We start from the raw sequence: 12,437 nt of genomic DNA, 5'->3' as shown, positions 1-12,437 counted from the left end.
AAATACAAAAAAAAAAACTCGAACTTGTGTGTTCATGGTTCGCGTGATATTATCTTGAGTAGTTTTCAGTTAACATTCTCTCTTTGGCTGCTGTAAATGACCGCTAAACAGCAACATACATGATGGCAATCTTCACGTGGTGTTCATGACAAGCTATTCAACCGGCCGTCTCCGCAAGATGCCCACGTATTGTGCTGCATCCTTCTTTGATTTATGGAAACTTTCCTGTCTGTGGAAAGCAAGCCTCACAAAACTGATGAACTGAAGTGCTACTTATGTGTTCCTCCAGCCTGGCACATTTATCTCTGCGTGCTAAGTTCATGAAAGGACAAGGAAGGTAGAAGAAAGAATATCTTACCACCGAGGGGTGGAAAAATTAAATACGGGGCCGTCTCTCCAGCAGACGGAGAAAGACAGCACGGCAACACCGTGCTGTATTGTTTATGTTCCAATAAGCTGAGACACAGTACACAAATATTTCACTTGTGCTCGGAATTCTACTGAAGACAAATGTACGGTGCGACCCAAATTGGAGGGCAGTCCTTACAGTGAAACAAATTATGAGTTTTTTTTCACAGGGTTTCAATTATCTGGACATGTAGGCTACAATGAAAACAGATAATAGAAAGTTTACTGTACATACATCCACCAATCAGCATAGGCCAACCAGTCTTTTAGAAAACATATTTTACTAAGTACAATAGCCAGCACTGCTTGAGGTAGTAAAATGTTAATATTAAAATTTTCTATTTGCTGCAGGTGAAGCATACCAAAACGTTTTAGAGACATCCTCTGCTAGACATTTTCTAGCCCCTTAAGCAAAAAAATATCTTTTACAAGTTTTATAACTACATAAACTATGACATCAGCACTTTATCTAAGGTGTGATGTCCATTGACTTTTAATATAATCTCTACAACTTCTTTTAATGTGGAATTTTGAACTTATAATTACATAAATACTACATAAAATTAGCATTGTAGCAAAACACCATCACATGAGTACACATAAAATAAAAACCCTACTTTACATTTTTCAACTGTATGAGAAAAATGGTGAGTAGTAAAAATGAAGGAAAACAGCAAATTACATGTTACTCATTATTGTACTTATTTTTCTATCATCTCAAAATAATTATAAATGTTTTTTTTTTTTTTTTCACTATCTGCATTATTGTTTAAAAATAAATGTGATTCTTCTTTTTAAGGATAACAGTAATAAATCATAAAAGATAATTACAAAATATTGGTGAGTATTATAATTATTATTTTTATTATTTGAGAATAACAATATTCCCATTTCAATGCAAGATTTTACAAATAGTAGCCTATAACCTTCTTGCATCTGTAGTTGGTGATAAAACATAGCTGCAGTAAAGAGCTGTAAGAGGTTATCAAAGTCTGGCCCAAAGAACACCAATTATTTCAGCTCAAATACAAATGTGCAGAGATATATGGCAATGCTTGGTTCAAGGTATACATTAAATAACAAATATGCAATAAAGTGTTATACAATGTGAACTGAACATAGTGTCTCCCTTTCAGCACTTTAAGGGTTGTTTTCTTAACACTGAAATGATTCACCAAATACAGGCAAAATAAGACTACGTCAGGGTAAGCCATATTCTCTCGTGTAAATCACATTAATGGAATGCATTTTAATGATATGAGGCATGCGTCAGTGAATAAAAAGTATTAGTGTAATTAAGAGGAAATGTAAAATTGAGGTTCTACTTAATTTAATGTAACAAATATACTATATTACTAAAATAACTTTCACAAATAGCACTACTACGTTATAAATCAGTCTATAATGAATTTTAAACCAGAGGTTCGCATCTCAATTCACATCAGTCTTCTTTCTTCATACACTACACTCAAGTGATTGTGTAAATGTAATGTTCAAATAAAGAATCATATTCAACATCAACATTACAAGTACTTATTTCACGTGAGTTATGGACGAGACACCATCGCCAACACGCTGGTACTTGAACTCACTCTGCGTGGATGCAGTGTTCTCTTCCTCGCTCTGAAGAGAGGGAGTTGGCGCTCCTGGAGCGTGGCCCGACTGAGACCGGCTGAACTCCCCGCATTGGCCCGACGATGCACCAATGGGAAACCGAATGAGGATGACGTTGCTTGTATGTTGTCACAACACGGGGTTACGCACGGAGGCTCAATGCAAAAGGACGTACAAGACTTCCTTTGACCGTCACAACTCACACACTGCACATGGACCTCTCGGAGTGGAGAAGGCTCCACGTATCCCTGACTTACTACATGACAAACAACTTTCATCTCAAAAAAACACGTGTTAAACATTTCACATTTTCCCAGGCGATCAGACTGGGTTTCAACTTGGAAAACTCCTACTTGCAGATGTACCAGCGTGTCACCACAACTGTGCACATGCATCTGCCTGCCGACACTGGTGTTCAGCTCTCTCTTCACACCACCTCAGGCCGACTTGCACGGTTGGGTTTGGCGAATGCAAGCAAGAACATTGCAAATGATAACTTGTTATGTCTGAGGTCACGGTTGTGCGTTCCATGGCTCGAATGTGTCCCTCGTGGCTGCCCTACACTACGGTCCCACATCTGGAACACACGAGTGTAAGCAGACTGCATCACGGCACGTTGCCGAGCCAAGCGGTCACAGTGCTGCCAACCGAGGAGCGGCTCTGTCCAACACTTTGGTCTGGTTCTCGCCCCCCAGACAGGCAGACGTGATGCACGAAAGTGTCGTGGATGGCACGGGGTCCAGACCGCGCTCACTGAGACGCGTAGGGCACGGCAGAAGGCAGCGCGGTGAAGTGGTACCCCGGGGGCGGCGCGGCAGGGAGGGGCTTGCCCCCACCGTGCCGGCACTTCATGTGCTTGTTGTAGTTGGCCCAGCTGACGAACTCCCGCGTGCAGTGCGCGCACTTGTAGGGCCGCTCGCCCGTGTGCTGCCGCCTGTGGATCTGCAACACAGCACTGCCAACTGCATCCTACCTCGCAGCACAGTTCCACAATAACATCAGCAACAAGCAGGGACTATTAGGATAACACCAACTAATACAGAAGAGCATGCCGATACACCACATAACACCGGAATCCAAGTTGATGCACCACAAAGAACTGAAATGCAAATAAAACCATGAAACTTATCAGCATTTTCAATTGAAACTATATACTCTAATCAGGGTTGGCTAACTTAAACCACAGTGGTTTAAACCATGGTGTAAACAATGGTTTAAATCAAGTGGTTTTTACATTTAAAAAAAAAAATTAAAAAAAATTAAAATTGAATATCATAATCAATTGTAATGAAAGGTCTAATTCCATTCTAATAACGATTGTTTACTCATTAATGTTTCTTGTGATTTATTGGAACAAATAATTATATACTAATCAAGATATTATCATTTAAATTATCTGAATAAGTTGTAAATTATACCCAGATAAATACTTCTCTAAAAAAAATTCATTAAATGAATTGTATTCAATTACAAAAAAAAAAAAAATACTATTCTGTTGGAAATCCTTGGATGCATTGTAAATCCCATTTCTGTGGGAAACACCCACTCTAAGGAGAATCCTCCTCCTGTGGGGAAATACCCTTTCTGTGGTTAAGTCCCAGTCAGATGTGCAGATTTGCTGGACTTCAGTTCTTTGATGTTACAACTGTTCTGGTTCAACATGAGTGGCAGAAAGGGGAATGTTGTAGGGCTTTCATTCAATTAAAATGTGTCCATTCAGTTCAATTGTTTCAACTGCGACACAATGAGCATTGCGAAGAATTGTCACCCCAAAACTCACTGTATTTCATAATTAAATCTGTAAATTTGTGTGAAATAAAATGATGAAACTTAACTCATTTCAAGAAAAGATTGTGATAACCTTACAACAGAATCACAATTCAACTGAAATTAAACAACTGAAGATCATGAAAAAAAAAAGAAGGTAAAAACAAATATTTTTTTTTAAAATTGAAAACATTTAATCAATTTATTTTCAATCCTGGCAGGTAAACCAAAAACAAACAAAAGAATCAACCAAATATGTCATTACTAACGTCAATTATGATCGAGAGCGCATACAAAAATATAATGATTTTTGCAGTTTATCCGAATCTTCAAACTTTCCTTTTTTTCCCTTAAACCTTTGCAGGACTATAATGAACAAAACAAAAATAGAATTACATATATCCATCGTTCAAAATATGAGTTATGTTCTTTCATACAAAAAAAATTCCATTTTCCACTAATTAGCAAATTTTCTGAGCAATTTTTCAACAATTTTTTTTTCCATAAAAACCTTATTTGGATATTACGAGGGGGAAGGAAAAAAAAAAAACAAAAAAAAAACATCCCAGTCGTTCTCAAGTGATGCACTTTCCAACGAACAACATTTAATTTTTATTTATAAAGATCATTATTTTGAAAAAGTGCACCATGTATCAGTCAAAATGACACAGCACCTGACTTGACAAAACAACCATAAAGTCCCAACCCCCAATTCCCTCCCCCCCCCACGTTTTAATAGTTTATAGAGTTTTGTATGAAATTAGGTCGCAATCACTACTGTTACACAATGCCCAATTCTACTAAGCAAATATAAAACCTAATCAAAGTAGAGTTGAACTGATTATTCCATAGACCAATCACCGCGATTTGAGAATTTAGACTGACCTATCATGAACCAACCACTGCAATTCAAATTTGATTGCGTTTACTTACCAATTGGGCTGCTTGGTGACGTTATTTCTCTCGTTGCTCTGTGTTTAGAAATTGAGCTCGAATGACATGAGTGTTCATAATTTTCTTGCCTTATTTCGGGAGAGGGGGGGGGGGGGGGGGGGGTTGAACCTCCATAACACCCCCCTGGGTACGCCTATGCGGCAGACCCTCACATTACTAATTACGGAGAGTTTGCCAACTCACCACGAAGACGCCCTGGAAGCGGAACTTGCGGCCGCAGATGTCGCAGTCGTAGGGCATGGCGCCGGTGTGGATGCGGTTGTGCTGGCGCAGGGCGCTCTTGCCGCGGAACTGCTTGCCGCACACGTCGCACTGGTGGGGCTTCACCCCCGAGTGGATGAGCGCGTGGTGCCGTAGGCTGTACGGCGTCTTGAACCTGTCCCGGGGCACCCGTCCCACACCCCTGCTTACCGAACCCTCGCCGAGCTACGTCTATCACACCCACACGTTCAGACTGAGACACACAACACCATGCAAATATTTCTGTACTCTTAAATATTGAGACATATCTGGACAGAAAATATATTAAAAGCAGATGTAAGAATTAATTAGCATGCAATTATTTTTATTTTTTTTTTGTTTTGAATTGTCTTGAGGACAATTTTTATTAATATAATTTTTTGTTTAGTGTAGTGTATAAATGTATGTATGTTTGGACACTACCAAATTTACTTCATGCATTGATAAAATAACTAAACCCTATCAACTATGGACAACTACATATCCATTAATCCTCTAGGCTGTCGTGGTGAGGAGGGGGGTGGGAGGGGAATCCCTGGGGCCACAGTAGAGTTTACAAATCTTTTTTAATGTGTGATTTTACCCTAATACGACAGCATTTACAAGTCTATTGCTTATAGAATCCATTGGAAACCTTACAAGTTATGCAATATGCACGGATTATGTTTGCAGTTATGGCCGCGGTATGAAACATTTAGTCTTTATTTATTGTTGTAATTGAGGGTTGGGAAACGTGAACATCAGGTACAGTAATGTGAGGAGGGCCGGACCCTTGGTATCCGTTGACAGCCCTGCTCACACCACAACTTCTCGGAGCAGCCAGCACAGTTGACGGGACTCGTTCAACCCCTGGGCCAGCACCCTCGCACCCCTGCTGAGTGACGCTGCGGAGCTTCGACAGCAGAGACGCAGGGCGGGACGTCACCGTCCATGTCACCAGGGATCACCAGAGATCACCAAGGGCAATCAGGTGAGAATGTAGCATTGAAGGAACGCATTTGAGACTCTGTCTTACACACCACGTGGATTTTTTTTTTCATTTTTCCATCGTTACTCTTATCTAACAACTGTGTTTAAAAATTTGAATTCAATACCTCCCTTGCATTTGTTTTTCAGTCGCAAATATTTCCACGAGATATTGGTGTAATATCATGGATGTGATAGCGATGGGTCACGCAATTCTTTGAAATTATTATCAGCTGCGCAAGTTTGCGCGCATATTATACTGGTCTATTTGCGACACGACGGCAGATGCAGGGGTGGTATCAAGCGAGGGGGGGAGAGGGAGAGGGAGGGGGAGACCCACCCGGCGCCGCACTGCGCGCAGACGTGCGGCCGGCCCTCGTCGTGCGTGGTCATGTGCGCGATGAGGCTCTGCTTGACGGTGAAGCTCTTGCCACACAGGTGGCAGGTGTGCTCGCGCGTGCCCGCGTGGATCTTCAGGTGCAGCTCCAGCTTCTGGCTCGACAGGAAGCTGCACACCACCGCCGACCGTCACACCCTCACGTCCCGGGAGCCCGCTACCAGTCCACCCCTTCATCCCGCACACGATGCTCGCACCAACGTGACTACAACTTGTGTTGCGACAAGGAATCGCAAGTTGAAAACGAGAGACGAAATATCCACGAGATCTGATAGTCAAGTTCCTGTCTGGCCAGGCAGGATACCCGACATACCAAGTGAAACAGCAAGCATCGTGCGCCTCGGGACACAGATACAGTCACGCCGTCTGGATCAAGGGATGAACATGGATGTGTTTTAATATTAATATAAATATATATATATAAATATATATATCACACATATATATGGAACACTTTGTATTGAACTGTTATTACATGTAAAATACCTTCTAGACTGAAAATAAAATCTTTAAAGTTACGCACATTTTAAATCATGGAGGTATAAACAAAGTTCATTACCATGAACGGATACCGGGAAAAGTGGCGGAGTGTCAAGTTCTAAGACTTTGAAACATGATAAACCAAATGCATCTGGGAAAAAAAAAGAGTGGAATCTTTTACTTCTTTACCACCAAAAAGCAAATGGCAGAATGTTAACACGCTACATGAGTTCTGAAAACTCCAACGGTATCCTAGTTTAAATTATACTTGACAAATTTTCTGAACATGTTTTTCTAATTATATATATCCAAGATTAATATTTTATTTTTTTGTTTATTTCAATCCACAATTTACTTTAAGTAAAAACCAAACTATTTTGTTACTTTGTTACTACTGATTTAAGAGTAATAACTTGATATAAAAAAAATTGAGAAAAATGGTTTGCCATAACTTTTGAACTTTGTCAATTGGTTTAGCTACTTATTATATCACATTTGAGAAAAAACATTTTGACATAGTGGTGTCAAGTTTCTTTCAAATTAAGTTTCAAGAACAGCAAATGTTGCGGTATAAATTAATTTAGTCTTACTACTTTATCTGTGATTGTTGTTTATTCTATTGCATTTTGTATGGTTAATAAAATATAACATCTATCCGACTTTGAAACTTTTTCTCATTCAATTCTAAAAATTAACTATTCAATTTGAAAATATTCGACCACCAAAAGCCACTAATTTTTGTAAAAACCTCATGCTGAGTACATTTCATTCACTGAACTGAATACATTAAAAATTACTTTTAGTGATTTGAGCTAAGCTTTAATTAAAAATGTTGATTAATTTTATGTTAGTAATTGCATTTTGGTGCTTTATGAGTCAAGTCACATTTCAGTATGACATTGTGTACCGACATGCTCTTCGGTGTTTAGGTTTTATTGCAATTCACAATGTAATCTTGAATCTTGTCCCTAACAATGAATCTGCTTGGCGTGTTTCATAGGCTAAGCCAATAAACCGATACTGTTATAAAAACGAGACTACGCGGCAGTTTGGTGCGACTGACTTGCGGCCGCAGTCGGCGCAGGAGAACTTGCTCTCGCCCGTGCCGAGGTGCGCGACGCGGTGGAAGTTGAGGGAGCTGGCGTGCCGGAAGCGCTTGTCGCACAGCCCGCACGCCCAGGGCCGGTCCTCCTCGTGCAGGATGGCGTGGTGCGCCAGGTTCTGGCGCGTCGAGAACGTCTTGGGGCACTGCTCGCACCTGCGCGCCCACACAAGCATGCCATGGCTGCCACAGCTAGCTCAACAATATCTGCGCAGAACTTTCATTTTTGTCTAAAATACTTGCTATATTTATTTGTAATAATTTTAATAATATTATTTTTATCTTTACTGAATTATTTTAACTAGAATTCTAAAGGCATACCATAAAAATTAATAACTTATGCACTGTCTAACTACAAGTAGATACAAATGATGCACAATTTTCGATAAAACTTACTATGAATTTAGATTTAGAAAAAAAAATGTTTCTTTAACATATTAATAAAAAAATTATGTTTAAATTATTTACTCATACAGTGTAGACGGTAACTGTAAATGTTGATTGCAGTATAAGGTATCGGTGGTGGTACAGGAACAGTCCTAGTTATAGAAACACGTGTTCTAGTGAAGGGTTGTTCCTGGTTCTCAGTGCTCGGTTCCATTGACTCCCAGCCAATCAACCGGCACCGAGAACTGTAAGTATAATCCCGGTACCACAGGAAGCTTAACAGCCAAACCTATCAGCGGATAAATACAGTAGACTTGCTTTGTAAAATACCGTTAAAACGTTGTAAAGAGACAAAATATTTTGGCCAACCCACACACCAGATGCAACTTCCTATCCTTCTCCTTGGTGAGACTCGTCGTTTTAGTGGAGCTCGTGGCAGCTAGCGAACTAACGGCGCTAATTACAGTTCAGTTTTGAACTTCGACAATAGATGGCAATGCTTTGAATTTTAAACACACTATCATCATTTGGGGCGTCCGTCTCATATTGAATTTTTGTTCGCTTGTCCCGTATGCATTCCTATACCATTCATCTTCCATACAACTCTTGCCCATGAGACAGAAGAATATCTGCAGCAAAGATGATGGACATATTGTGTACTAACTGAAGTTCTGTGAATATCAAGTGTCTAACACAAATTTTTTAATTTAATTATACATGTGCATGTGTACTAGACACACTGCCAAGTACTAACATAAGGTAAGTCAGGCCACTGATATGGTTATTTCTTTCTCAGTGCAAAACGATACATTTTGTACCGCAATTTTAAAACCAATTTTAAAAATAAATATGTATCAAAAATTAGTGACATTTTAAACTAATTTAATTATTTTTTTTTTTTTTAAAAAAAACCAATTATTTTAAGAAAGTAGCATTTAAGTAGGAAATTTAGCAAAAAAAAATAGCATCTATAGCAAGATGATAATTTTTCCAGCCCCTACCAATTATAATGTGCCAGATGTGAACACGGAAACACTGCCAATCCCAAAGAACTTATTTAATGGGGGTGTGATTAAAATACAACTTGGGCAGCTTAAAGTAGCAGGATTATTCAGAGTTTGATTTCTAAGTTGGAGTTATTAATATATGTACTGTAAAATTTTTTTAAGATCACGAGAGATATCTATTTGTGTTCAGCTAAACCTCGGTTTCAAATAGAGGTGGGCGGAAACTGAACACTCGAGTCAAGCGAGTAGATTCAGCTCGACTCAGCTCGAAAGTCAAATTCATGGTACTAGACCACATGAGACTCCATGTAACAGACACACTTCCTCTTGCAGTCCTCACAGTTTGCTCACTACTATGTACCTGCACCGTCGTCGCCTCGTCATAAGTATTCCACATGTGCAACAAACATAAAATCACGTACGTCCATTATGCAAACAGTTTAGAGTTAAACATTGTATTTACATTGTTACTATGAAATTCACGCAGTTCTCTTAAAGGATGGTTGTTTTTTTTACAAAATTACAATCCCCTGCAGACTTACATGCCGCTATCTGCGTCTCGAAACAGAAGAAATGGACAAAATGGAAGGAAATACCAGCAGTATAGCACAGACATGCAACACAGCAAGCAAGCACAGTGGCACCAGCAGCCGACTCACTTGAACTTGCCCTTGTTCCAGTGGACGCGAATGTGGCGCGCCAGCTTGCGGCAGTCGGGGTAGACCCGGGAGCAGTCCACGCACTGGTAGCGCACCACGTGGCCCGGGTGGTCTGCCCCGTAGTGGGCCCGCAGCTGGTCCGAGGAGCCCAGCACGGCGGGGCACTCGGAGCACTGCCACGTCTCGTACCAGGACTCCAGCTTGGGGCGCAGCTTCTTCCTGCCGGGGGCCTCCGCCCCCCGGGGCACCTCGCGCCGCGCCCGCCTCGCCGGGCCGGCCTCGGTCACTTCCTCCTGCCCCCTCTGCTCGCTGCGACCGTCACCTGCTGCGTCGGACTGGCTTCGGTGCGTGCGCTGAGTTATTTATTTATTAGACTATACTTTCTGTACCTGTGTTATCCCAAATATAACAGTATATTTATTTATCTTCATAAACTGTGTCTCAACTATTTATTTACATATAAAAATTTAGCTAGAAACTGGATGTATAAGAGAAAATACTTCTCATATTAAGATATAACCCATTAAAAAAAATTAAATAATAATTATAATTGTAATCAAAACAAATTTATAAAAGGTAACTGTCTCTTTTAGTTAATAGTTAGTTAAAATAACATTCAGTTTCTCAAAGTTTTATCTACAAAATTCAATTTTGCAGACATTCTGAAGAGACCTACTTAAACAAAGTGTGATATTTGGAATTAAACTGGGTTTCCACATAAATAATACCATCGAATAAAAACCAGTACTTACTACAGAACTAGGTAAGTGAAGCATTAAGGATGGAAGAATATTGAAATATGAAGGAAAGTGTTGAGATATGTGAAATGTCGTCGAGGCAGGTTCTGCAGGGACCCAGGCCACTCACGCTCCTCCGCAGGGGCGTCCTGCAGGATGCACTCCACCAGGCTGCGTGGGGGCGCCGCCCCCTCCGCCGGCGGCCCCGGGAGATCCTCCTCGACCGCGGTCTCCTCTTGGCCGGGTCCTCCCTCCTCGTCGGCCCGTCCGCTCTCGTCTTCCTCCTCGCTCTCCGAGCCGCTGCAGTCCTCGTCCCGCTTCACCTCCTGCGACAGCCCCCGCAAGCAGCGCCTCTACTGCAGTGCAACTCCCGACACACTGACACTCTAGTAACTTGTACTAATGCAATCATATTTATTTATATTATTCATACAGGTTATATTAATGTTTAGTTGTAAACCTGCAACCGGCAGTTACGACTCGGACTGTGCGAGAGACCCCGGGGGGACCTACCACCAAGGGCTTCTCGTCGGGGGCCTCCTCCCCCAGCAGGCCTTGCAGGACACCCTGGGCCTGCAGGCTGTCCGTGATGAACTCGGCGCTGTCGCCGAGCCGCAGGCAGCAGCCCGCGCAGATCGTCGTGGGCAGCTTGTCCTCCGGAGTCACCTGCCAGCACACGGGCAAACACTGCATTTCAATGGTACCCATGGTTTATGATTTTACCAAAATATCTTTACACGTAGTTTTTAAAATCTTGCAATTATCAAAGGCATGTATCATTGCCAGAATAAGTGCCTTCCATGGCAATCCACATTTGATTCTAACAAAGGTCCCTAGAAAATGTATTGAACCTGGTAACGAATACTACTCTTTTAACGCCCTGTTAATATTATTACGACCTCCATGACTGTTGCGACCAACTTTCTTTTTGTAGACCCGGCTTTAGAAGAAAGTAAAAACAGCATTTCTATAATTTTTGTGTTTATACCCTAATCGCCATTCTAAACATTATCTCTGTTTCATTTACAATAAACTCGATAACATTTTTTAAAAAATTTTTTCAGCTTTATTTACTCACGTACTATTTGATATTTACCCAAATATGTAAACATTGCACCAACTTGGATAGTAGATTCAGTCTTACACCTTCCTCCCCGTAAACGTCAATTAAAGATGCATGTTCTTTAGCACACAGGCGGCATAGTTTATTCAACCTCATTTTTATTTATTCACATGCACCTTTGATATATTTTAATCAAAAACAGTAAAGTCAAATTATGTACACAAATAATATGGACCAACAACAACAAAAATAACAACACAGAGCGGCAGTAATCAGTGCAGCCAATACATCGATATAAAAGAACAGTAGACAATAATTACAATAATGACGCGTAATTAAATCCACACTATTTATTAATTTTTGTTCTGTAAATCCCACATGGAGTTGAGAGCTCCGGGAAATAGAAAAAGTTAATGCGTGTGTAGGTATCTGTACATATATATCTCATATCTTGCCCAAATTGATAAAAAAAACTAAAACATCGAAATAGTATTAAAAAAAATATCGATAAAATAAAAATATTAGTTTTTATCTATACTAATTTACAATGCGGATAAATAGTTTTAAATTTTGACGTTTTTATGGCCAATAATATTATGTAAGTAAATGTAGTAAATTGCACAGAAACAAGAATATATTCACAAAATTAGCCCACC

The 12,437-nt window shown here is 40.4% G+C and overlaps 1 protein-coding gene across 2 annotated transcripts; it reads right to left on the bottom strand.

Moving 5' to 3' along the window:
* Positions 1-1,245: 1,245 nt before the first annotated feature.
* LOC134532167 (zinc finger protein 771-like) lies at positions 1,246-12,051 on the bottom strand. Of its 2 annotated transcripts, none has more exons than XM_063368544.1 (8): positions 11,815-12,051; positions 11,232-11,384; positions 10,849-11,044; positions 9,982-10,306; positions 7,890-8,084; positions 6,290-6,457; positions 4,927-5,119; positions 1,246-2,964 (listed from the first exon to the last, which is right to left on the bottom strand). In XM_063368544.1, the coding sequence occupies exons 1-8, from the start codon at positions 11,935-11,937 to the stop codon at positions 2,773-2,775; spliced, it is 1,545 nt and encodes a 514-aa protein (XP_063224614.1). In that variant the 5' UTR covers positions 11,938-12,051; the 3' UTR covers positions 1,246-2,772. The 2 variants fall into 2 exon arrangements, with proteins under 2 accessions (XP_063224614.1, XP_063224615.1); XM_063368545.1 differs by having other exon boundaries at positions 9,982-10,303.
* Between the last annotated feature and the right edge of the window lie 386 nt (positions 12,052-12,437).

This window comes from Bacillus rossius, chromosome 5, assembly GCF_032445375.1.
Source record: "Bacillus rossius redtenbacheri isolate Brsri chromosome 5, Brsri_v3, whole genome shotgun sequence".
Lineage (NCBI taxonomy): Eukaryota > Metazoa > Arthropoda > Insecta > Phasmatodea > Bacillidae > Bacillus > Bacillus rossius.
This window is presented reverse-complemented; position numbering and strand designations above follow the sequence as displayed.